This window comes from Emys orbicularis, chromosome 4 (assembly GCF_028017835.1).
Source record: "Emys orbicularis isolate rEmyOrb1 chromosome 4, rEmyOrb1.hap1, whole genome shotgun sequence".
NCBI classification, from domain to species: domain Eukaryota; kingdom Metazoa; phylum Chordata; order Testudines; family Emydidae; genus Emys; species Emys orbicularis.
The window spans coordinates 145,086,180-145,113,676 of NC_088686.1; the positions used below are offsets into that span (position 1 = coordinate 145,086,180).

Consider the following 27,497-nt stretch of genomic DNA (forward strand, 5'->3'; position numbering starts at 1 on the left):
TGTGAGACGGGAGGGAGCGGACTGTGTACATACCGTTGTGGAAAGCTAAAAGCTACTTTTTTCACCTCAAAGTACATTTTTTCTTGGATAATGTAGAACAGTGGTTCTCAACCAGGGGTATGGGTACCCTTAGGGGTACACAGAGGTCTTCCAGGGGGTACATCAACTCATCTAGATATTTGCCTAATTTTATAACCGGCTACATAAAAAGCACTAGCAAAGTCAGTACAAACTAAAATTTCATACAATGACTTGTTTATATTGCTCTGTATACAATACACTGATAAGTTAATAAAATATGTATATTCTAATTGATTTATTTTACAATTATATGGTAAAAAAGAGGAAGTCAGCAATCTTTCAGTAAGAGTGGGCTGTGACACTCTTGTATTTTTAGGTCTGATTTTGTAAGCCAGTAGTTAAGTGAGGTGAAACTTGGGGGTATGTAAGACAAAATCAGACTCCTGAAAGGGGTACAGTAGTCTGGAAAGGTTGAGAGCCACTAATGTAGAAGGTGAGTGTTCAGAGGCAGAACAGAAATGCCTTGTCATGACCATTGACAGTTCAAACCTTCACTGACAGGAAGTGCTGCGACTGAAAGATACGCGCAAGATTCAGTGCTACCGCGCACAAGAGGCGTGGCACACAAGGCGCTGACCAGGACGCCGGGGCTTTAAACCCCCTTTATACCTCTCCGATTTCAGACTCCTCCGGCTCTGAGAGCCTGTGCAGCCTCCTGTGTACGTTAGAGCACTACGCACCCACACAGGTCCCACCTGTTCCTGGAATAGTCACAACCCCGCCGAACCCTCAGCAGCTTTCCCACGGCCACTGCCAATGGGTTTCCCTGCAGCCAAGAATTCCAAAGTATGAAGTGCTCTGGCCACTTCTCTTCATGCCTTTGGCAGTACCCTACACCAGGGGCCGCATGAGAGGCAGCTTTCGGGCTGCATATGCCAGTATATGCTTTCCCTGCACTGGGGGAATTCCTGTGGGGACAACACCACTCCCTTTGCAGTCCCTATATGTTGCAAGAGTGGCACAAAGCAGCCTGGAATCTGGCCTAATATGTCCAGCCTTACCCATTATATGCCAAGAGACAGATTCTGATTACATTTACACTTGTGTAAAACCGGTGAAACTCCAGCGAAACCTATGGAATAACCCCATTGTTACACTCTTGAAGATGAGATCCATATCTGACCCTAAGCAAGGTGGGTGAGCTCTATAATTAATAGCAGAATTCAGGGACTCCAAAGCTTTTGTTCATCAGGTCATTATGCTAGTTGGCACCTGATCGTGCTCCTAGGCATGGTAGAATGGAGATATCAGGTATGTAGTTCAAAAAGGGGTTCTGTTTGTGTTGCACTTGCTTTCATTTTTGTCCCCTTAACATCTGCCTGGCCTGATCTGTTTTACTCAGCTTATCTCTGGGAGACCATCTGGGCTGGGCAAAGGAATTTCCAAGCAGGCTAAAATATGTTGTCATAGACTCTTTCATCGGAACAGACCCAGTGCTGCTATCAAAACGCACAGCTGCCAGTTACGTATTTGTCTTGGTGGAGCTCAGTAGATCTTTGTTCACGTGGCCATTTGAAAGGAAATGGAAAAGGAAGGAGGTAAAGAGGAACATAGGAAGGCTGCTTTAGACCACAGAGATGCAAAGGGGAGGTGGTTGTGTCCTAAGGGAACCAGAGCCAAGGAGGAATCAAATGCTATAATCCTTCCCAGTATGAGGCAAAGCCCCCACCCTTCCCAATAGCGTTGAGTATCTGGCCGCCTTCTCCTATTCTGTACAAGAGCTGATGAGCTTGACCCACTAGCCTGCAGGAGCTTTAGGGCACCTTGGTGTTTTGGAATCCCACAGGATGAGAAGGTGTAGAGAATATACGTTGTTACAAAATGAGGTTGGTTTTAGATCTGATCAGAGCTCTCGTGGGCTGAGCCCTGCTGGGTGCACACCCACAATCTCACCTCCCAGGTTTGGACGGTATCACCCCCTGCACCGACAATGCAAACTGGATGTTGGTCTCTGATCCAATAATATTAGGAAGCCGCAGGGCCTGTGCTTACTCCCCTAAAAGTATAGGTATGTAATATAACTTGCTTATTTTATATAGGTTCCGTGTGACTCTGGATTGGAGCCTTTGTTCTCCGATTGTAGCTCAGGAGAAGAGGGAATAGAGAAAAGGTGGTGCTCTTTGGTTATTGTGGTTAATTCCATGGCATCTTTGTTTCTAGTGTACTTATGTGTAATCTCTTGTCATAGGATCAGCTGTAAAACCAATTGCTAATAATGACCCAGGTTTAAAAAAAAAAGCCCCACTTTTAATCTCTTTAAATGTGAGGTTTGCATTCATGCAGCTGAAAGTACAGCTGTATGACCATGGTACAGAGTAGATATGCCATGTGCACATGGCAGTCTGATAGGATTTCAAGTGCTTTTGTTTTCAACAGCCTCTTTATGGCCAAATTTTAGGGCCTCTGATCTGTCTTCCTCCACATCTCATTTGCTTTTGACACTCTAAGACATGCTGCTGTTAAAACCATGTCTCACTTGGACACTCAGTTCTTAAAACAGAGTCCACCTGAGACTGACTTATGAACATAGAAATCACCTCTCTAGGTTGGGTTTGATCTGAACTGACACTGATCTGACAAAGGTCTGTAGAGGCACATTTCTGCCATGCAGTTAACTCAAAACAACCAAACCAGATGTAGAAACCATGTAGCCTGGTAGCTCAAATGCTTCCCTTGAGCTCCCTTCCCTGGTTTTGGTCAGCACAGCCATCTTCTCTCTCTCTCTCTCTCTCTCTCTCTTGAAGCCTGGTGTATCCATTGCTAACAATAGGTGTCAGCAGTAGGTGCAGCTGAACCAGTGTTGAGCATAGTTAACTGTAAGTATAACTGAGGCAAATTGTGGTTTTGGTACCATTTCAGAGACCGTGGTCATTGTCAGCAGTGAGTAGCTTTCTTAAAGCGGCCATGGCCAGAAAGTCACACCTTTCTTTTGCAGGGCTTTCAGCCTAAAGAAGCTCAGCTGCCCTTAGCTTCCTGATCTGCCCCTATAGCCTGGCTGGGCATTAACCCACATGGCACCAGGCTGCTGGTTGGCTCCTCAGGATCTCCTCTAAGTGACACCACATGGGTGAGGTGTGGGGTGTGATTCAGATCCCCTACCAGGGTTGCCCAAAGATCTGCACACCCCATCATAGTCCTCTAGCTTTCTGTGCCATTGGAGCAAAATAAATGAGATAAGGGCTTGATTGTACCCACAGAGAAATAAATACCAAGCAAATGTGTATATGCCCTTTGCCCAGTGCCTCTGCTAGGGGAGGGGGAGGGCAAGACTAGCAATGTGGCCAGACTGCGTCCCTTATGTCACAGTTGATGACACCCTAACGATCAAGAGTCTCGCAACAGAGTTCAAACTCTGGGCAGGACCTCGCTGACACGTCTGATTTGCTGCAGAAACTTTCCTAGTTGTCACTGTGCTGTTGTAAAAGCTAGGGCAGGTCAGACTTACTTTGCATCATCTGCACTGGAGGGGAGAGCACCACAGGCCTTGGTTTACATGATCTGCATTAACATAGACAACACTTTACACTAGGATCTATGCTGTTGTCTGTGGCAGTCTCAGGATCTTTGTTTCTATTTTATATATATACATATATATATATATATATATATATATATATATATACACACACACACACACACCTGATAATACAGAGTTGTTAATCACTGGAGATAACATAGCAGGTGAGAGTGATATGTCTTTGATGGGCAACCAGGGCCTGGCTGCAGACATTGAGGGCCCAGTCCTGCAGGACGCTCAGTGCCCTCCACTGGGAGTGGAGGACACAAAGCCACTCCCATAAGGTGCCCAGCATCTTACAGGACTGTGCCCTGCATCCCCCACTAAAACTAACATGTCTAGCCTTAGACATGGGGGGAGGGATAGCTCAGTGGTTTGAGCATTGGCCTACTAAACTCAGGGTTGTGAGTTCAATCCTTGAGGGGGATCTGGGGCAAAATCAGTACTTGGTCCTGCTAGTGAAGGCAGGGGGCTGGACTCGATGACCTTTCAAGGTCCCTTCCAGTTCTAGGAGATGGGATATCTCCATTTTATTATTATTAAATTATTACTTACCCATTATATGCCAAGGGACAGATTCTGATTATATTCACACTGGCGTAAAGCCGGTGATCACTCCAGTGAAATCTATGGAATAACCCCAATGTTACACTCAAGATGAGATCACCATCTGACCCTAAGCAAGGAGGGTGAGCTCTACAGTTAATAGCAGAATTCAGTATCTCCAAGGCTTTTGTTCATCAGGTCATTATGCTAGGTGGCATCTGATCATGCTCCTAGGCATGGCAGAATGGAGATCAGGCATGTAGTTCAAAAAGGGGTCTAGTTTGTGTTGCACTTGCTTTCATTTTTGTCCCCTTAACATCTGCCTGGCCTGATCTGTTTTACTCAACTTATCTCTGGGAGAACATCTGGGCTGGGCAAAGGAGTTTCCAAGCAGGCTAAAACATGTTGTCATAGACTCTTTCATCGGAACAGACCCAGTGCTGCTATCAAAATGTACAGCCGCCGGTTACATATTTGTCTTGGTGGAGCTCAGTAGATCTGTGTTCACTTGGCCATTTGAAAGGAAATGGAAAAGGAAGGAGGTAAAGAGGAACATAGTAAGGCTGCTTTAGACCACAGAGATGCAAAGGGGAGATGGGTTGTGTCCTAAGGGAACAGAGCCAAGGAGGGATCAAATGCTATAATCCTTCCCAGTATGAGGCAAAAACCCCACATTTCCCAATAGTATTGAGTATATGGTACCCTTCTCACATTCTGTAGTAGGGCTGATGAGCTTGACCCACTAGCCTGCAGGAGCTTTAGCTTGGTGTTTTGGGGTCCCACAGGATGAGTAGAGGAATATACGTTATTAGAAAATGAGGTTGGTTTTAGATCTGTTCAGAGCTCTCTTGGGCTGAGCCTTGCTGGGTGTGCAGAAAAGACCTGTGCACACCCACAATCTCACCTCCCAGGCTGGGACTGTATCACCCCCTGTACCGACAATGCAAACTGGATGTTGGTCTTCAGGCGAATAATATTAGGAAGCCGCAGGGCCCGTGCTTACTCCCCTAAAAGTATAGGTATGTAATATAGCTTGCTTATTTTAGGTAGGCTCTATGTGACTCTGGATTGGAGCCTTTGTTCTCTGATTGTTGCTCAGGAGAAGAGGGAATAGAGAAAAGGTGGTGCTCTTTGGTTATTTCGATTAATTCCATGGCATCTTCATTTTTAGTGTACTTACGTGTAATCTCGTCATAGGATCAGCTGTAAAACCAATTGCTAATAATGATCCAGCACTCTCACTTTGGCCCATTTTTCTTTTCTCTCTGCGCCTCTTAGCTAAATGATCTCATCTGTTGACATGGTTGGTGTTGGCTACCTTCTTTATCCTGATGATTCTCAAATCTACTTCACTAATCGTAACCTGTCTCCCACCACCAAATCCTGCATTTCAGCTCTTCTTTCTGACACTTCCTGGTGGATGTTTCGCTAATAGTTTAAACTTAAGATGGCCAAAGGCGGGCCCTGGATGCCATGTAATGCCAATAATTTCTTGAATTTGCCATTATCAGCTAGCTAGTTCCCTGTAGGCATCATGGCAGAAGTAGATGTCAAGAGGGGGAAATTGGGGAATGTCCTTGCAGATGAGCCTCTTCTCCCCTCCCCCCGCAACCCCAGCACTTGCTCCCTGGACAGCGCCTGGGGGCAAAGCAGTGACACAAGCCCCGCCCCCAGTTTCAGGCCCCGCCCCGTACTCTCATGGCCACGCCCCCGATCCCCGCCCCCTTCCCTCGCTGTCCCCGAGCTCCGGCCCCGACGGTTCCGGCAGAGCCGGAGCGAGGAGCTGTCGCGCCCCTGAGACTCCGCTGCCGGCCCCGCCATGGTCTCGGCTCCGCGCTGCCGGCCCGGCGCCCGGGGGCTCCTGACGCTGCTGCTGCTGCTGCCCCTGCCCGGGGCTCGCGGTGAGTCGCGGCGGCCCCAGCAGCGGGCGGTGCCCCGGGCTGTGCGGGGCCGGCGGGCGGGGACCTGCTGCTGCCCCGCACTGGCTGCGCGGGGTGCGGAGCGGGGGGCAGCGAGCCCCGCCCGAGGCGGCACCGCCCCACTGGCTGCCGGGCGCAGGGGCTCGGCCCGGCTAGTCGGGGCCCTGGGGAGCGAGCGGCTGCGGGACAGCCCGGGCCGGGTGACAGGTGTGAGCGGGCAGGGCAGCGGGCTTGGCCCCACGGCCCGTCGGGGCGGGTGTTTCCGCTGCCAGAGACCCGCCGGGGCGATGTCTTGTCTTGGCCCCGCCTCTGCCCGTGAGAGACAAGCCCGGACCTACCCAGGGCCCGTCCCCGGCCTGGGAAACCAACTCACCGTCTGCAGCGTGGCTGTGCGGGGCCGGGGTCTGGGATGGGACCCCAGATAACTGTGCGTGGAGACCTTTGCTCACCCGGCCCTTGGCTTTACTCCGGCTGTGCTGGTTCCTCTATTGGTGATTTGGCCTCTCAGCCTGGTTTTACTGTAATTCATCCTGTCACCGTCTCGCTGTGAAGTGGAGAGAATTAGTTGTTGACTCCAGGGATGATGCCCTCAGCACCTGGATGTGTTGTAAGGAGTCAGCGCAGAGCTGGTAGCTGAAGTCTTGTGAGCTGATGAGATGGTCCCAAGAGAGGACAGGATCAGCAGGGGAATGCAGGCTAATGGAAGCCAGATCAGACAGGATTAAGAAAGAGAATTTGATCAGTGAACTCAGACAAGAGGAGAAGGAGGAGACTTGTCTGGGAAGGAGCAGTTATAGAACTGGAGAGGATCAAGGATGCTGTTAGAAGGCAGAAACACAAGGCAGTGACCTTAAGAAAGGCCGCAGTAGGTCTGACCAATGGTCCATCTACCCCAGTATCCTACCTCTGATAGTAGTCAGTGCCAGATGCTTCCCAGGGAACGAACAGAACAGGGCGATTATAGAGTGATCCATCCCCTGTGGTCCAGTGCCAGAGTCTGGCAGGCAGAGGTTTAAGAACACCCAGAGCGTGCGGTTCCACCCCTGACCATCATGGCTAATAGCCATTGATGGACCTGCCCTCCATGAACTTAACTAATTCTTTTTTAACTCAGTTATACTTTTGGCCTTCACAACATCATGTTCACTGATGTTAAGGGAAGGGAGGGAGGGATGTGGGGCAATAGTTGAAGGGATAGGTGGGATCAGAGGATGGCTTTGAGACTGGGGAAGACCAGAGCTTGTTCACATGTGATTCTAGTGAGATGGTAATGTGTCAGGGGTCTCCTATTGTGAATGGCACTCCAGGCATGTTGACTGGGCCAAAGATTATCCATCTCTAAAATTGTACTATAATCCTCACTGTTGGGCACAGGAATAGATTGTATGGTTCAAAGAACTATTGGTGGTGTGGCTACAAGGGTGGTGTGGCTACACCTAATGCATGTGGACATCGCACTGTGCAGTCTCAGAAATACTAAGGAAAATGAAATGAGTAAAATTAGTTGCATTTTTTTTGTTTGTTTTAGCGATGTTGTTCAGTGGTACTCTCACGCGTGTGTTAGGAGGCAGAGTTTTGAAATATTTGTAGGAGAGAGAAGGAGCAATTCTGGGATTGGGCCTCTTTTCTTTTAGCCTGTTTTGTCAGATACTAACACTGTAAAAGTCACTCTAGTCATCTTGTGGCATCTGATGTCTTTCCGTGAGTGGCCTGGCTGTTTATCTGATTTTCAGAACAGTCAGATGAGTGAACTGACAATCTTTCCTTTTGCAAAATTCCTTTTTATACAGTGTCTATGCTGAAAAGAATCCCAGGCACCCCTGAAAACCCCCAAATAAATCTGGTGATTGTAAGGGGGAGAAATATCCAGTCTAGCTCTGAACACAGGATTCATGGTGGTCAAAAGAAGCTTTGTTTAAGGGACGAATCTCTCCGGCTTGAGTTGGCCACTAGCTGGTGCACTTGGAGTGTGGGCGGGAGCTTGAGAGTTGCTGAGGCTGGAGCTAGGCATGCAGTGGGGACTCAGCTACTCGGTGCTGCTAATCCAATCACTCTCTGCACCTCCACCGTTATTGTGCAGCGTGGTTGCTCTCGCTCGGCTAATTCCTGTTTAGATAACTTGACCTAGCACAGCTGTGAAGACGCCTTTGATTTAAAGCCCTGGCTGTGGGAACCTTTTCTGTTCTCATAGGCTACTGGAAAACCTGAATGTTATATTTTTGGGGGCAGCAGATTTAGGAAGAAATCACTCGAGACCAGAGAGCAGCAAGCTTACAAAGCAACCATTTATTTACAGACACTGAGCTGACCTAACTAGCCAAAACTGGCTGGGCTATCCCCTAATAATCTAACTCAGTTGCCATAGGAACAAAAACCACAACAACCAAATAAACAACATATTCCTCCCCCCTTAATAAGAACATTCCCTAAATAAAACAAACACTAGACTAGAGAAGGAGGGTAGACTGTCTCCATTCCCGGCTAAACCCTGGGGATTATTTTGCCCCATAACCGTGGGTTCGCCCTAGCTAAAGATCCAGCCATTGAGGAGGTTTTTTGTCTCTAGATGGATTACGGTGAACTTCTGGTGCTGTTGCACCCGAAAGTACCTTGGGCGCAGGCCTGACAATGGGTTCACAGCGCGAACGGGTGAGGAGGTGATATCAGCTCGTGCCGGGCAAAGGGGTATCTCAGCCGCCGGCAGTAATGGAGGAGAACAGTTAGGAACAGGTGATTTTTGATTTGGTGTCTTGCCAGAAGAGGTGAAGTCAGACAACTTAACTGAAGATGTGTTCTGAGGACTGGCATGACCTGGCGACAGCTGATTTACATGTTGCCGCCAGGTGAGATTTTTTGCAGTCCGGACTGTGTAGGAAACAGGTCCTGTTTGAGTGAAGATTGTGGCAGGGACCCATTTAGCTCCAGAAGTATAATTTCGAGCCAAAACTGGCTGTCCCGAGCTAAAGGTTAGGTTTTTTGCTTTGGGTGCCCGTCTGATGACTTGATATTGCTGCTGACGTCGGGGTTCAGAAGGTTTTAGCAGATTAAAGCAAGTGCGCAGCTGTCGTCCCATCATTAGAAAGGCCGGGGATGCCTTGGTCGTAGCATGAGGTGTGTTTCTGTAGGAATGTAAGAAGGTATCCAGACGCTTTTGAATGGAGTGTTGTCCCCTTGCCTATTTTAAAGCTTGTTTCATTGTTTGCACAAATTTTTTAGCTAATCCATTGGTGGATGGATGATATGGTGCTGAAGTGATGTGGTGTATCCCATTTGCCTTTATAAAATTTTGAAACTCCTGAGAGACAAACTGCGGTCCATTGTCGCTCACAAGTTGTTCTGGCAGACCGAAATGACTAAAGAGTTCCCATAGTTTTTGGATAGTACTCTTTACAGTACTGGACTGCATTATAGAGACTTCTGGCCATTTAGAATGGGCATCTACCACCACCAAGAACATGCTTCCTTTAAGGGGGGAAGCGAAGTCAACGTGAATACATTGCCATGGGTTTTCAGGCCAGTCCCATGGGTGTAGGGGTGCCCACTGGGGTGCATTCCTCACACCCTGACATGACATACAAGCTTTTGCCTTCTCTTCAATAGCACTGTCCAATCCAGGCCACCGAAAATAGCTTCGTGCAATTTCCTTCATGCGCACTATTCCACAGTGACCGGAATGTAGCTGTTTTAACCTCTGTGATTTCAGTGGTGGTGGGATAATGACACGTCTCCCCCACAACAAACAACCAGATTGGATTGATAACTCCGTCCTCCTGGATATGTAGGTAACAAGGTTGGGTGAGACTGGAGAGGTTTGTCGAGATTTTCCATGCATCACCAGGTCCATAACTTGGGACCATACTGGGTCAACACGAGTCGCCTTTTTTATTTGAGTAGCAGTGATGGGTGTATTCTCTACCTGTTCAAAATAGAAGATTTTCTTTTGGGCACTATCTTGATGTTTGACCGGCAAAGGCAACCTTGAGAGGCCATCTGCATTGCCATGCAGAGTGGATTTTCGATATTTGATTTTATGTGTGTGCGCTGAAAATAACAGTGCCCAACGTTGCATACGACTAGCAGCTACTGGGGGAATGCCTGTGTAGGGTCCAAAAATTGACGTCAGAGGTCGATGGTCTGTGAGAAGAGTAAACTTCCACCCAAACAGGTACTGATGAAACTTTTGAATTCCAAAAACGATTTCCAATGCCTCACGTTCGATTTGGGCATAGTTAGTTTCTGCTTTGCTTAGAGTGCGTGCCAACAAGCAGTTTTTTGTTCGTTTGTGTTTGTTTGTTTACCTTGACTTTTACTTCCTTCTGTTGCTGGGGCAGCACAGGTATCCCACCCTCGTCGCCACTTTGTTATATCCTTGGGGGCAGCATGTTTAGGAAGAAATCACTTGAGACTAGAGAGCAGCAAGCTTACAAAGCAACCATTTATTTACAGATACTGAGCTGACCTAACCAGCCAAAACTGGCTGGGCTATCCCCTAATAATCTAACTCAGTTGCCATAGGAACAAAAACCACGACAACCAAATACACAACACTGAGGAACCCCCCAGAACGGGGCTCACCTGGCCTGTGGCAGGTCCCTGTAGCATCTAAGGCATGTCAGGATCCTTTTCAACGAAGCCAGCTGTGTGAAATTAGTTAAAATAAATCTCTCTCCTATTAAATGAGAGTCTGTTCTTATGTTTTTCTGATAGGTCTGTGTGGGGCCCCGCCAACGTTCAGTCGTGCCGTCCACCATGATACTAGTCGCACAGAGGGCTTCCCTATCGGCACAGAAGTGACATACAGGTGCCGTGACGGCTTTGTTAAAATCCCTGGACAGTCAGACACACTCGTTTGCCTTTCAAACTCTGAGTGGTCAACCATTGGAGAGTTTTGTGGTTGTAAGTATTTTATTTTCTCTTAAACAAATTTGCTCAGGCCACCCTTCGCTGATGGAAATGTCAGACATTCCCCCACTGAATAGGTCTACTCAAAATTAGCTTTAATAACTAGTTTCAAGTTCCTTGCTGGATCAGTGACAATATACAATTAACCTGCTTATTCAAGAATCTTGTTGCAAAGCAATCTGGGAACATCCATCAGTGAGACGACTTGTGTTTGATTCAGGAATGTTCAGTTTAGACCGACAGGAATGGGAAGTAAATTTATATTTGAGTTTTGACTGCACAGAAATAGGTTGGGATGCTCAGACAGTTTTCCTGCATCACTAGGTAAATATGAAATAAAGCTGTTTCAGAAATGATTTACCTGCATAGTACCACTTATATTCCAATATTGCATAAAGGTCCCAATTGGGTATCATGGGCCCCTTGTGCTGTGCTCTGTACATATGTAATAAAGAGACAGTTTGTCCCTGTAGTGAAGTGAGACTCATCGGTGCGGCGCCTCCTGCTGGTGCTCCTGGGAATTAGCTCGACTTCAGCCCGGAGCGCCCTCTGCAGGTCGGTGGCTCACCTGCATCAGACCCCGTGTCCCGCCCGGACCCCGGTGCCCTTTACCTCGGGGTTCTTCCCCTGCAGTACCCCCGCTCTGGGTCTCCCCTCCCAGGGGAACCCCGAACCCCCTATCCTCACCTTGCCTCAGTGGCTACTGCCAGTCATCACTTAGCCCCTGCTTACTGCAGTCTCTAAACCACTCATCACTGGCAAAGGGGGTTTGGACCAGCTGCCTCTGCCTAACCCCAGTACCTCTCTTTAGGCCTTGTATAAGGCCTGCAGCCTGGGGGTTTACCAGGCTGGAGCGCCCCATCTCCCTTGCCCTATTCCCCAGCACTGCTCCAGTTCAAATACCCTTTTCTCCCAGGCAGCCAGGTCTTTCTCTCTCCACACCTAGAGAGAGACTCAGGGGTGAAAGTAACTTAAAGGACTTATCGGTACGCTGGAGTCCTGAGCGGGAGCGTGGAAGAGGTGGGGCCTTTAAATCACCCCCAGAGCTACCAGCTGCAGAGCTCCGGGGCTAAGGGGCGATTTAAAGGGCCCGGGGCTCTGGCCGCCGCTACCACAGCGGAGCTCCAGGCCCTTTAAATCGCCAGCAGAGCCCTGCCACCGCTACCCGGGGGCTCCTGGGCCTCAGGGTAGCGGCAGCAGGGCTCAGGCGACACTTTAAAGGGCTCCCTGCAGCGGCAGGAGCCACGGGCTCTTTAAATTGCCGCCCGAGCCTGGCTGCCTGAGCCCCGGGGTAGCGGCAGCGGGGCTCAGGCGACACTTTAAAGGGCTCCCTGCAGCGGCGGGAGCCCCGGGCCCTTTAAAGCACCAGCCTGGAGAAGCCGGTCTGGTCCGGTCCGGTCCGGCACAGCGTACCAGCTCACTTTCACCCCTGGAGAGACTGACTCAGCCCCTGGCTCACAGCCCTTTGATAGGGCCAGCTGTGGCCTAATTGGGGCGTGGCCCCAGCTGTAGTTGCTTCCCCAGCCCAGCCTTTTCTCTCAGGAGCTACACACACACCCCTCAAAATCCCACACCTGGGGGAAGGGGGGTCCTCTAGCCTGTGCAGCCCAGAGATGTCCCGCCAGCTGCACTCGCCTCTCCTCACTGTCCTTCAGTTTTAAGGCTGGGTCTTCCTTCTCCTTTTTGGCTTTTTGTAGCTCCACCTCCGCTGTCCGGCGGGTCTGTTCTGCTGCCATCAGTCGCATACCTAGGCTAACATCCCCCACACACTCTAACTTCAGGGTCTGGGTTCCCGCTGTAGCCTGCTCTCTGTCAGTCTGGGCCCCCGCTTTCTGCTGGGCCCACTTTGTCGCAGTATCTTTCTCGGATACCTTCCGTTGGATCTGGCCCCCGGTAGGTCTACTGCTCCCACTTGCAGCGTCGACCCTGCTGGCCTTCACCCCCCCCCCCAGGGTCCTTAGGTATCCCGCCCTGCACCCCTTGTCCCTTGAAGGGGCAGTGTCTCCTAATATGGCCCCTCTCCTGGCAGAAGAAGCAAGCTCCTTGCCTCCTCCCGGCCTTGGGCCTTTTCCAGTCCTTCCTGGGCCTAGCCCTCCCTGGGCTGCCTGGGCCGTATTCCTTGGTTCTGGGCAATCCCTCCACAGGTGCCCTCACTGCCCAGAGGCCCAACATGTCGATCCCCTCTTGGGTTTCTTCACCCAACAGTGTTTCTCAGGGTCTTGTCCCTTACCCTGTTCTGGGTGCGACTCCCTGCCCCCAACCCAGTAGGGACAGCCCCATCTCAAATGTCCCTGCCACCCACAGGCATAAAAAGTCCGGCACTCAGCCCCAGGCCTCCTGGCCTTGGTGCTCAGCTTTCCGTCACGCTCTCGGCAGCTCCTCAGAAACTCTCTCTGGAGGAGTTTTACCAGGGCTTGCTGCTCCCTTGCCAGCTGCACCAACTGTTCGTGGAGGGCCCACTGCCCCTCTCATAGTCCCTCTTGGGTCTCCCGGATCCCTTGCAGGTCATCCTCACGCTTCCTCCAGGGCGCTGACGCCGGGGCCCAACCAGGGATGGCCCCTGGGGCCTCCGCCAAGAAAACCACAGTGAAGCCAGGATCCATCATCCACTTTTCTCCAGATCTCCAGGCAATAGTCCCAAAATGTCCTGCTCTAATGCGCATATGCTGTTCTGTGGCTGTACTGTAATAGCTGCTGCTGCCTCTAAATCATAAACTTTTGGGCAGGGTACCTGTTACCTGTTTGGTACCCTTCACTTATGTTACAGAGTTGTGCACACTTAGTGTTTCTGTTTTTGTTTTTTTTAATATATATGTGTGTGTGTATTTATATATAAATAGAAAGTTAAAAGTACCATTTTTATGCCTATTTTTTTTTCTTGCTAGCTAGCTGTGGTACCACACCAAGGTTAAAATCTGCTGTCTTAAGTAAGGAAGATGAGAAGAAGAATTACCATGCTCATGGGACCACTGTGAGTTATGTCTGTCGTCCAGGATATGAGGAGACCGAACTGAGACCTGTCATAACTTGTCTTGAGGATTTCACATGGTCAGAAGCCCCTGAGTTCTGTAGAGGTGGGTGTCTTTTTTGTCACTTTTCTCTCTCCATTGAGCGAGTGGCCCTCTGTGAGCAGATAGGAGTGTTTTGTGTTAAGCAGCTGGTTCACATTTCAGCACCGGCTTGTCAATGTTAGTTTGAAAAACCTTTTTGTCAGGTTTTGATGTTAAATTTCAATTAAGCTTTAAATGTAGAGAGAAAGCAAAGTGAGAACTATTGAACGTTAGACAGCGCTTGCAGTAGCTAAGCTTTTCATTGTGTTCGTTGTGCTTCCCAGCAGCAACAGGAAATCACAAACAATGCAGTAAAGTTAATATCATACTGTGGTAAATATCCATTTAAAAATGGTGAGCACAGTATCCCTGGAAACTACATGTGAAGGAGAATAATGGTACACCTCTACCCCGATATAGCGCTGTCCTCGGGAGCCAAAAAATCTTACCACGTTATAGGTGAAACTGCGTTATATCGAACTTGCTGTGATCCGCCGGAGTGCGCAGTCCCGCCCCCCCAGAGCGCTGCTTTACCGCGTTATATCCGAATTCATGTTATATCGGGACGCGTTATATCAGGGTAGAGGTGTATTATTTTTGTTGTTGTTAAAATTCACACATTTAAAAATTCTAGCCTCAGAGACCACTCATTCAGCAAACAGTTCAACCAAACTGACTCACCGTATTAAAAAATAAATGCAATATTTAATAACTATATGTATGGCAGAGTTGTTCAAATACCCCAAAATACATAACAAAATTTAAATGATGAATGGCCTGCATTGTGAATAATGCCATAAGTTTTGGCATAGCTACCCATATTGAGTCTGTATCTCTTGTATTCCATGTAAAAACCTACATTAATACAGGGTGAGAGGAAGGAGCCAACTAAGTGATCACCCTTAACCACAGCTCCTTGCATGTCTGTATTATATTCTGTTTGACAAACATAGGCTATATCTTAATACTGATGTGAATTCCTTGTGCAGTCTTAGGGTATGTCTACACTACAAAATTAGGTCGATTTTATAGAAGTTGATTTTTAGAAATCAATTTTATACAGTCGATTGCATATTTCCACACTAAGCGCATTAAGTTGGTGGAGTGCGTCCTCACTACCATGGCTAGCATCGACTTACGGAGCGGTGCACTGTGGATAGCTATCCCACAGTTCCTGCAGTCTCCGCCGCCCATTGGAATTCTGGGTTAAGCTCCCAATGCCTGATGGGGCAAAAACATTGTCGCGGGTCGTTTTGGGTACATGTCGTCAGTCTCCCCTCCCTCCGTGAAACCAACGGCAGACAATTGTTTCGCGCCTTCTTTCCGCGTAGACGCCATACCACGGCAAGCGTGCAGCTCGCTCAGCTCAGCTCACCGACACCGCCACTGTTGTGTCCTGAGTGCTGCTGGCAGCAGACTGTGCAGTAGGTCTTCAAACCATCGTCATACACCGCTTCCGCTGGCACTCTGCTCTGCTGCTATTGCCTCAATAACGAATTTCTCTGTGTTTTCTGTCATGGGCTCCCAGGTACGTGTGTTCTTCCTTGGTGAAAGGTGCGTGGTGCTAACCATCGTCCTCCACCGCTTCCGCTGCAACTCTGCTCTCCTGCTCTTGCCTCGATAGCGAATTTCTCCATGTTGTCTGTCATGGGCTCCCGGGTAGGTGTGTTCTTCCTCGGGAAATGTGCGCGGTGCTAACCATCGTCCTCCACCGCTTCCGCTGCAACTCTGCTCTCCTGCTTTCCTGGTGCCATGAATCCACCTCTCAGGTCCTCTCGTCGTTTGGTAGAAATATCTATTCTCATGTCATCCGTCGTCATCCACTGCAACTCTGCCCTCCTGCAGACGCCATACCACGGCAAGCATGGAGCCCGCTCAGCTCACTGCTGCTGTTGTGAGCATTGTAAACACCTCACGCATTATCCTGCAGTATGTGCAGAACCCGCAAAAGCAGGTGAGGAGGCAACGACAGCGTGATCACGATAGTGATGAGGACATGGACACAGACTTCTCTCAAAGCACAGGCCCTGGCAATTTGGACATCATGGTGGTAATGGGGCAGGTTCATGCCGTGGAACACCGATTCTGGGCCCGGGAAACAAGCACAGACTGGTGGGACCGATTAGTGTTGCAGGTCTGGTATGATTCCCAGTGGCTGCGAAACTTTTGCATGTGTAAGGGCACTTTCATGGAACTTTGTGACTTGCGTTTCCCTGCCCTGAAGCACAAGAATACCAAGATGAGAGCAGCCCTCACAGTTGAGAAGCGAGTGGCGATAGTCCTCTGGAAGCTTGCAATGCCAGACAGCTACCGGTCAGTCGGTAATCAATTTGGAGTGGGTAAATCTACTGTGGGGGCTGCTGTGATCCAAGTAGCCAATGCAATCACTGACATGCTGCTATCAAGGGTAGTGACTCTGGGAAATGTGCAGGTTATAGTGGATGGCTTTGCTGCAATAGGATTCCCTAACTGTGGTGGGGTGATAGACGGAACACATATCCCTATCTTGGGACCGGACCACCTTTGCAGCCAGTACGTAAACCGCAAGGGGCACTTTTCAATGGTGCTGCAAGCACTGGAGGATCACAAGGGACGTTTCACCAACATCAACGTGGGATGGCCGGGAAAGGTGCATGACGCTCGCATCTTGAGGAACGCTGGTCTGTTTGAACAGCTGTAGGAAGGAACTTACTTCCCAGACCAGAAAATTACCGTTGGGGGTGTTGAAATGCCTATAGTTATCCTTGGGGACCCAGCCTACCCCTTAATGCCATGGCTCATGAAGCCATACACCGGCACCCTGGACAGTAGTAAGGAGCAGTTCAACTATAGGCTGAGCAAGTGCAGAATGGTGGTAGAATGTGCATTTGGATGTTTAAAAGCTCGCTGGCGCAGTTTACTGACTAGGTTAGACCTCAGCAAAACCAATATTCTGATCGTTATTACTGCTTGCTGTTTGCTCCACAATACCTGTGAGAGTAAGGGGGAGATGTTTATGGCGGGGTGGGAGGTTGAGGCAAATCGTCTGGCCGTCGATTACGCGCAGCCAGACACCAGGGCAATTAGAAGAGCACAGCAGGGTGCCCTGTGCATCAGAGAAGCTTTGAAACCCAGTTTCATGACTGGCCAGGCTACGGTGTGACAGTTCTCTTTGTTTCTCCTTGATGAAAACCCACCCCCTGGGTTGACTGTACTTCCCTGTAAACCAACCGCCCTCCCCCCTTCGGGCTTTCAGAGCCAATAAAGTCATTATTGTTCCAAAATCATGCATTCTTTATTAATTCATCACACAAATAGGGGGAAAATTTGCAAGGTAGCCCGGGAGGGGTGGGTGAGGAGGGAAGCACCGGGTGGGGTGGTGGATGAGGGAGGGAAGGACAAGGCCACACTACAGTTCAAAACTTATTGAATGCCAGCCTTCTGTTGCTTGGGCAATCCTCTGGGGTGGAGGGCTGGGTGCCCATAGCCTCCCTCCCTCCCCCCCTGCATTCTTGGGCATCTGGGTGAGGAGGAAATGGAACTTGGGGAGGAGAGCAGGCAGTTATACAGGGGCTGCAGCGGTGGTCTGTGCTCCTGCTGCCTTTCCTGCAGCTCCACCAGACGCCTGAGCATGTCAGTTTGCTCCCCCACTAGCCTCAGCACTGCATCCTACCTCCTCTCAGCGTGCTCCTCCCTCCTCTCATCGCGTTCATTTAACGCTTTCCTGGACTCTGCCATTGTTTGCCTCCACGCATTTTGCTGAGCTCTTTCAGTGTGGGAGGACTGCATGAGCTCTGAGAACATCTCGTCGTGAGTGCGTTTTTTTCACCTTCTAATCTGCGCTAGCCTCTGGGACGGAGATGATAGGGGGAGCGTAGAAACATTTGCAGCTGTGGGAGGGAAAAAAAGGGAGAGTAGTACTTTAAAAGATATATTTTAGAGAACAAAGGGAAGACTCACTCTGAATCAAGCGATTCACATTACATAGCACAAGTACTTTTGGTACAAGGTCACATTTTGCCTCTTATATTGAGTGCCTGCTGGTTTGGTGTGAGACATCACACATGCTCGGCTGGGCAACAGAATTGGGCTTGCAGCAGCCATGGTAAGGCAAAGGGTTTCAGCTTCTTCAACCTTCATAACATGTGGAACGGTTTCAAACAGCAGCGCCCTCCTTTCCCATACCAAGCAAAGCCTGTTGGGTTGGCCATTTAAAAGCAGGGGCTGCGGTTTTAGGGTGAATGTGCAGCACAATCCAACCCCCCCCCCCGACCCAATTCTCTGGGATGATTGCTTCACCCCCCACACCCCACTCCCCAAACTGCATGGCTAGTATCAGGGAAGATCCTGGTCAGCCAAATGCGAACAGCTCAGCATGAGCAGGCCTCCCCCCACCATGTGGCTAACAGCGGGGATGATTTATTTTCAGGCAAAGGCAAACAGCCAAAGCCCGGGCCCATTCACTGCAAGGTTTTGTTCTGCAATGATTCCAGACTACTTGCTACTGGCTTGGCGTGGTAAATTAATCATTAAACACGCTTGCTTTTAAACTCTGTATTATATTTACAAAGGTACACTCACCAGAGGTTCCTTCTCCGGCTTCATGGTCCGGGAGCCGCCTTGGGAGGGTTGGGAGGGTTTTGGCTCCAGGGTGATGAACAGTTCCTGGCTGCCAGGGAGGAGGGATTATCTCCTTGCCTGCTGTGCGCTATCCTCAACCTCCTCCTCCTCCTCCTCCTCATCTTCAAACTCCTCCTCCCTGTTGCGTGAGACTCCCCCCTTGCAGGTGTCCACGGACAGTGGTGAGGTAGTGGTAGAGACCACCCCTAGAATTGCATGCAGCTCATCATAGAACCAGCATGTGCGACCGTTTGCATCCTTTGTTTTTTGGTAGGCTTGCCTCAGCTCCTTAACTTTCACGCGGCACTGCTGTGTGTCCCTGTTGTAGCCTCTGTCCATCATGCCCTTGGAGATTTTGGCAAATATATTGGCATTTCGTCTTTTGGAATGGAGTTTTGCCTGCATGGATTCTTCTCCCCATACAGCGATCAGATCCAGTACCTCCCGTTCGGTCCATGTTGGAGCTCTTTTGCAATTCTGGGACTCCATGCTCACCTGTGCTGATCAGCTCGCCACGCTGGCCAAACAGGAAATGAAATTCAAAAGTTCCCGGGGCTTTTCCTGTCTACCTGGCCAGTGCATCTGAGTTGAGAGTGCTGTCCAGAGCGGTCACAATACAGAACTCTGGGATAGCTCCCGGAGGCCAACACCATCGAATTGCATCCACACTACCCCAGATTCGACCCAGCAAAGTTGATTTTAGCGCTAAACCCCTCACCGGGGAGGAGTAAAGAAATTCATTTCAAGAGACCTTTAAGTCGACAAAACAGGCTTGGTCGAGTGGACGGGTGCAGGGTTAAATCGACCTAACGCTGCTAAATTCGACCTAAACTCGTAGTGTAGACCAGGGCTTAGACTCAAGTAGTCTGGCATGCCTGCTTAGGAAAATACTTCATGTATATAACAGGCCATATATTTTTATGTGCAAAAATCCTTGTCCACATCAAGGACAGAGATGTTTTCCCAATATAATCATTAGTGCTATAGCTACAGCTTTCTCTGTGGTCCCTGAATGCAGCATGTCTCTTCTGTTTGGCATGTGGACATGGTGAATGGCTGATGGTGTGTTCTGTCTGGTAATAAGTGCCTGGCACCAGAGGAAGCATCACAAATAACTCCCTGTACCAGGTAGGAGGAGTCTCTGCCATTGAAGTTGACAAAGTGATAGAATTCAACACTTAATATGGACAATAAGAGTATCCACAGTTAAGTAGGAAAAAAAAAACAGAGAGGAGAGTGAACTAACTGCACTGCTAGTCTGCCATTGCCATAGTCCAGGGGTGGCCAAACTTATTGACCCTTCGAGCCACATACAACAATCTTCAGAAGTTGAAGAGCCGGAGCAGGAGGCACCTGCTGGGGCTCGGGGCTTCAGCCCCACTCCTGCTGAAGCCCTGAAACCTGCCTCCCTGCTGGGCAAAAGCCCCCAGCCCACCACCCTGCTCCAAGGCAGAGGTCCCACGCTGCCCCCCCCCATCCCAAGTCTGGTAGGGGGGCTCCGTGAGCTGCACTTTCACTGTAAAAGAGCCACATGCGGCTTGTGAGCCACAGTTTGGCCACCCCGGCCATAGTCTCTTCTAAGTCTGTTAGAGTTTGTTGCATCAACATAACATGCTAACACTGATCTTGTTCTGTGCTAGGGAAATCGTGTGGTGTTCCAATAGGACCAGCACATGGCAGAGCTGTTAATATAGCAAATTACCTGTATGGTGCAAGAGTAAACATCATTTGTGATGAAGGGTGAGTGTTGGGGAACCGGTGCTGATTAATTCACAGAGCTTAGTTTGGTGAACAGTGGAAAATGAATAATAGAAATTCCGATCTAATTGAAAAACATAATCTGAGCAGGTGCTACAGATCTGCTGTCCTGCCTTCAGGGCCCCATTGAAAAAATATAACCTTCAAGCTGAATTTGGCCAGGTGTGGATCATGATCCCTCAGTCCTCCAGCTGAAAGATTAAGTTGGGAGGAAGCAGGTGCAGCTACGGTATCATGGGGTGCGCTTCAATTTGTTCAAGCTGCTGTTGGAAAAAACTACCATAATATGTGATTGGGTTCTAGTTTGATTGGATAGTGCAGGTACTTTCGGGATATCAGAGTAATTGAGCAGGGAAGTACATGGCATGAGCATGGATGTCTTTGTTTTAATTGATATATCATTTTGTTTTTCACTGTGTCACCCATTTAGGTGGTATGTGCAGGCAACAAGGGTTAAATTCCCTGTGCTGGGATCAGGATGATTGGGAGCAGCTGGTTATGGAATAAATTGCCTAGGGAAGTTGTGGAGATTTTTAAGAGCAGGTTAGACAAACACCTGTCAAGGATGGTCTACGTAATAGTTAGTCCTGCCTGAGTGCAGGGGACTGGACTAGAAAACCTCTCGAAGTTCTTTCCAGTCCTATGATTCTCTGTCTTCAAACCCCACAGAGATTGGGAGACAAAGAGAATGCCTTTTCCTGTAGCTGAGCCATCAGGGATAGATAAGAAGACAGAAAATATCATATTGCCTCTATATAAATTCATGTCATGCCCACACCTTGAATACTGCATGCAGATGTGGTCGCCCCATCTCTAAAAAGATATATTAGAATTGGAAAAGGTTCAGAAAAGGGCAACAAAATATGATTAGGGGTATAGAACGGCTTCCATATGAGGAGTATTTTTTCATGCAACACACTGTCAACCTCTGGAACTCCTTGCCAGAGGGTGTTGTGAAGGCCAATACTATAACGGAGTTCAAAAGGGAGCTAGATAGATTCATGGAAGATGGGTCCATCAATGGCTATTAGTGAGGATGGGCAGGAATGGTGTCCCTAGCCTCTGTTTGCCAGAAGCTGGGATTGAGTGACAGGGCATGGATCACTTGATGATAACCTGTCTGTTCATTCCCTTTGGAGAACCTGCCATTGGTCTCTGTCAGAGGACAGGATCCTGGGCTCAGTGGACCTTTGGTCTGACCCAGTATGGCCGTTCTTATGTTCTTCTCAGGTGATGTAATAAAAACTAGCTGTTATCAGATATCAAATCACTTTACAAAGGAGTGCAGTATTGTTTACCCCATTTTACAGATGGGGAAACTGAAGCACAGAGGGGAAGTGACTTCCCAAGGTCACCCACAGGCCAGAGGCAGAAATGAGAATGGAATCCAAGTTTCCTGAGTCCCAGTCCAGTGGTTTTTCCTCTAGGCAATACTGCATCTGAGTTGCACCCACAAGAATGTCCAAGCTGTTGTTTCAGAGACGTAGCTGTGTTAGCTTGTATCAGAAAAAACAACAAAGAGTCCGTGTAGCACCTTAGAGACTAACACATTTATTTCGGCATAAGCTTTCGTAGGCTAATGATGATGATGAAGTGGGTTTTAGCCCATGAAAGCTTATGCCCAAATAAATGTGTTAGTCTCTAAGGTGCCACAAGGACTCCTCGTTGTCCAAGCTATTGTTGTGATATTTAATATTTTCCTATGCAGAAGTGTACAGAAGCTGCCCACCTTGGAATTGTGTCCGCCAACAAAAGCTTTGGGTTTAAATGGGCTGATTAGGTTTGGACATTGAGATGTTCAGGTTTTGAAAGAGTGGCAGCAGTGGGACAGCCCTTGGGCAGCTGTCTTCTCTCCCGGTTGTTGCTGTCAGCACAAGTGGCCTTTGGGTGTAATGTTCTAAGTTGGAAGAAAAGCGGTAGCCACCTGGCCACACATGATGTTCATGTCTGTCCTTGTTGGCCCCTCTCATTTCAGCAGACCGGTGAAAGACCCTGCAGAGACCAGCCTTACTAGGTGCACCTCTCATCTGTTTCTCTAAACCTCCTTGACAAATAAGGCCATGACCTTTAGCCTGTAGTGTTAAAGGAAGTAGTGAAGGCTAAGTGACTGCATTGCCAGTATGCAGTACTTCCTGTGCAAGAATTAACTAGAGGTCTAGCGAAGTGGGTCTTGGATGTGGACTGTTGCCAACTCTTTGGTAGAAGAGCAGAGTTAAAATAGGCAGAGGAATGATGGCAATAAGCAGGCTGAGCTACTGACTTCCCGAGTGACAGAGACACCCCTTTTAGTACTTTGCTCCCCATTTATCTGGGCCATTAATCCAAGGTGTAGAATGCCAACAGCACACATCCCGAGCACTGTTCTGCAGATTGGAACGAGGGAGGTGTGACGCAGTCTCCATTCTGCAAAGCCAAACGTCTTTCATATGCGAACACTCGGAGAAGATTAACAGTCTGGAAAATTACTAATTTCCTTAGTATTTTTCAAATAATGGAACTTCTTTAGGGACTTCTTCCACCTTCTGGGGATGTAAGAAATAAGAAGCATTAAAAATGTGGATAAGAGAGACTTACTTGTTTCCCTTTGCTAAGGTTCAACAAAGATATTGCCCAGAAATTCCCAAGCATCTAGCTAGTATAGATTTTAAGGGGAAGGATTTCACCTGCTAACATGGTCTCTGCAATCTTATACCCACCTATTTGCTTGTTCTACATTGGCTTTAACCGCTCAGCATTCCTTGGTCCTAGGATTCATGTTGGTACTTACAGCAGGAATGACCCTACAGGGTCACTTACTGGCAGAAAGAACCCCTTTTCCAAAGTTCTGGACTATTACAGGAGTAATTAGAGTTAGGTAAGAAACTTTTTCTCTTCTCTTTAGGTTCAGATTACATGGGCGGCCTTTCATCCAATGTATGCTGAAGGGACATCAAGTTGAATGGAGTCAACTTCCAACTTGTGAAGGTCAGGCTATTTTTATGGCTTTAAGAAGAACTCCTGATTGGAGCTGTTGCAGAGTAACTGTTACAGACCTTTCATGTGTGTTTTATATTCACTCAATTTAGATTGTCAGTCATATAGATATTTTTGAATTATATATGCATGAATAGCCTTATTGTACACGCTGCGTAACCAAGTATTTAGATTTGGCAAATTCTTTCATTTAGGCTAAGTGGATGAGACTTGGATCTGCCATATTAGAGATCTCTTCCTAGCTTGTGTAACTTACATTCAGGGAGGATGGGTTGTTCAGTGATAACTTGGTGTGGCGGTCCACGCCCCCAAGGGTATGAGCGGTGTGGACTATCCGCCACCGTCCGTAAAATAGCCCTTTAGCTCAGGGCAGTGTGGCCTAGCGGCCAGAGTCCATAAAGCAACCCTTGGTGGAGGGTAGCGTGGCCTAGCGGCCAGAGTCTATGGTGTCCCCTTTAATGCAGGGAAACGTAGCCTAACAGCCGGAGTTTATAATACGGCCCTTGGCTACAGGGCAGTGGGGCCTACCAGCTAGAGTCCATAAAGCGACCCTTGGTGGAGGGTAGCGTGGCCTAGTGGCCAGAGTCTTTATCATTGGGATGTGACAGCCCCGGTAGCAACATGCTGAGTTTCCCCGGGGGTGGGGGGGGAAGATACCACTCTGTCACCCTCCCGGGGTCACTTCCTACCCGGCTCTCTGTTGGGGTCTCCCAGGAGTCGTCGGGTCCTTGGTACTCTGCGGATCCGGTCGTCTCCCGGGTCTCCTCCAATCGCCGGGGTGAAGGCGGGCCGTGGACGGCGTCGCTTCCCGGTGCAGTCAGCAGCTGTGGCTGGCCCTCCGCAGGAGCTCCCCCGGCAGGTCCTTCTCCCACAGACTACAGCCCAGAATGAGCTGGTCTCCCTCCCTTTATACTCCTGTAGCACCTGGAGCATGCCCAGTCTTCCCAGGGAGGCGGGACTTCCGCTGCCCGTCCCTGGGGCTTAACTCTGTCCGGGTTAAGGCGGGGTGGTCTGACCCCACCACACTTGGGTTTTGAAGGGCACAGGATTGTTAACACCAGTCAGTAGAAATAATGAGAGTTGAACTCATCATCTCCTGATTCCCAACACGGTGCACCTTCTCCTAGGCCAAAGGATATGTTCATGTGAGGGATGGAGATGCATAATTCTGAGTTGCACATGGCAACACCTTGCAGAGAATGCTCAGTGAGAACAGCATGTTCAGGGGTTTTAGAAGTCCCTGTAGGAAGTTTTGATGAGTAAAACTGAAGGGAAATGACAGATTTTGGCAGTATGTAACTCATGGTGACAGCAAGAGACACCACATTGAGCCTTTCACATCTGAGTGGCCAGCTGGTGATGGGAGATTGATATAATGTTCATAACTGATTTTTCCTCTTCTTTTTGCCTTAGCCATAATTACCCAGGACAAACCCACGACTGTCCCTCCCAAAGGAACAGAAGTAGCTGGTACTTCCTCAGGTAAATTGGAAGAACTTTGATTTGCTAAAAGTCTAGAATGTTGGGTTCAAATTTCCACTTGAATAAAAATGAAATGTACAGTGTGAAAGTCATTTAATTTCTATAATTCTGCTATTCACAGATGCAAATATGATGATGCTCACTTAGAGAGCTCGTTGTTCATTTGTACACTCCATGCTCTCCTGGTTTTCCTACCTCTCTCATTGTTCCTGCACCATTTCTTTTGGTTATCAAAGCCTTTTGGTGGGTCCTTCTCCCCCTTCCACTTTCCAAAGGATTCCCACAGTGCTCTAACCTTGGCCCTTTCCTCTGATTCCTCTCAAAAGGAGAGTGACGTGGCCAATACTGTGGGTAAGGAATATTATTGTCTGGGCTGATTAATGGCAACTCTAATGAGAGCGATGGGGGCAGGGACCTCCTTTTTGTTGTGTGGTTCTACAGTGCTTAGCACTGTGGGGCCCCGAGTCATGACTTGAGCCCTCACGCGCTATTGCGACGCAACTAATAACACTATTGGCTGCACTAGGGGCTGGTGTGGGAAAATCTTCTATCGCTCTATGGCATCCAAGCTCTGATCATTTCAGTGGCACAAACTCTCTTACTTTGGTGTAGATTTAACTGGGACAAAGACAGTTAGTCCCCAAATCCATACGGTTATCCCAAGGATGAAAATTCAGGAGTAGATAATTGATAGCTGAGAGAATTAGCTCTTGGAATGACGATAGGAGTAATGCACATAATGCATGTGGATCTTCTGCTTTGTGCAGACTTGATGGTATACCCAACAGAGGGAAATATTAAAGAAAATCAAGTGCGTAAAACACCAGAAGGGGGTTGACTCTAGCAGTTATTCAGCCTGACAGTGCTTTCACTGTCAAGCTTGGGGGTTTTTCTTCAAATATTTTGGGGAGACAATATGAGCATTTGTGGATTCGATTCTTTAAAATTCAATATGTTTTGTCCTGTGCTTGGCAAGATAATTTTCACTCCAGTCTGTTTGTGGGTGTTGATGTCTTTACATGTCTGGAATCTCTGCCGGCTTTTTGGTATTTAAAATAGTGAGTTGTGTTTAGAGCACCTCAAATATTTTATAAAACTTTCTTTTCTCGACAGATTCCGCACTGAACACAATTGGCAACTTTACTGAGCTGGAAGGTGAGGTACTGAGGGGAGAGAGAAAACACTTGAGCTGTTAGACTGGGTAGTGCAATGCATGTGGTGAGCAGGGAAGCCTGACTGTAGGGAGCTTCAGAACTGGAGCTGGCCACATCCTTTCAATTGTTTTTCAAGTCTATCACACTAAGGAACCCCTGAATGTTGCTGATCCATGTGGCTGAATTACGTGCATGACATTGGAATCACGTTGAATTTCTGCCAAAAATAAAGAAATTAAATAAAAAATCCCTTCTAGTCAGTAACTTAGGGAGACCGTAACTATAATTTTTTTCTAAATCAGCTAGATTTCTTTGTGTGGGTTTTTTGTTTTGTTTTGTTTTCCTAACTCTTTTTTCTCTATTAGCCAGTTTCCTGCCTGGTTTTTAAAATATTTTTCGTTGAGCTTTATTTATACAACAACAACAACAAAAAAGAACCCAAATTGTGTGTTCCTGCCAAAACTGAAGCCATCAGTAAACCTGAGTCCTACACCTACAGTTATGATGAGCAATATGGTTACAAGTGGATATGTACCCACTTTCATTTCATATGTACCCATTTATCATACTAACATTCTTAACATTAAAAACTATAAATTTGTCAATGATGTATTTCCTAAGGGCAAACAGATTCAGTAATTCCAGGAGCCATTGAAAGGCGACTTCAGAGCACTCTTTACCCTCGTTGTTACTGTTATATAATCTTTCATACAGTTACCCTAAAAATCTTAGTCTGAGCATTGCTTTTACATGAGTCTGATTTCTAAATGCAAAACACATTGACATCAGTGATTGTGGTTCTGTTCAATCTGTGGCAAGGAGTTACCCATTTAATGTCTAACCAGCAGCTATGGAAGATACTAAATGACTTTACTCTAGTAAGGTCAGCAAAAGTGTGTCTCTTGAAACAATCTATATGGATAATTTGAAATACTGATTATTCAAAATCTGCGGCTGGCCCGTGCCAGCTGATTCGGACTCACGGGGCTCAGGCTAAGGGATGGTTTAATTGTTTTGTAGCTGTTTGGGCTCAGGTTTGAGCCGGGGTTGTATGACCTTGCCCAAGCCCGAATATCTGCATCACCGTTAAACAGCTCCTTAACCCGAGAGACCAAGCATGGGCCAGCTGCAGGTGTATAATTGCAATGTAGACGTACCCTAACACTAACCTATGACGACGTGCTAAGGTGGATATTATGATACCCCGTCTAGACCACCCACGTGTAACAATTCTGTGCTTACTCAATGTTTTGGCAAACACGTGGCTGGCCAGTGCAGGCTTGGAAAATGAGAGCCTAGACGCATGTGTAAGAGAATAGTTAACACATAGTTAATTTATTCATAAGATTTTCCTGCCCTAAGAAACCCGCTGTGATTCTGTCTTAAATTTCAGTGGCACAAACTCTATTTCTTAGGTGTATATTCTCCTGGGACAAAGACAGTCTCCAAATCCATACAGTTATCCCAAGGAGGAGAATTCAGGAGTAGATAATTTACAGCTGAGAGAATTAGCTCT

General features: G+C 48.1%; 1 protein-coding gene across 1 annotated transcript in view; it reads left to right on the forward strand.

The window, feature by feature from the left end:
• LOC135877066 (complement receptor type 1-like) overlaps positions 1-27,497 on the forward strand; it is a 128,664-nt gene that overhangs the window by 81,708 nt on the left and 19,459 nt on the right. Inside the window, 5 exon segments of the mRNA XM_065402415.1 lie at positions 10,771-10,959; positions 13,851-14,039; positions 20,255-20,354; positions 23,254-23,336; positions 24,759-24,827. Of these exon segments, the coding sequence (XP_065258487.1) occupies positions 10,771-10,959; positions 13,851-14,039; positions 20,255-20,354; positions 23,254-23,336; positions 24,759-24,827 (630 nt within the window).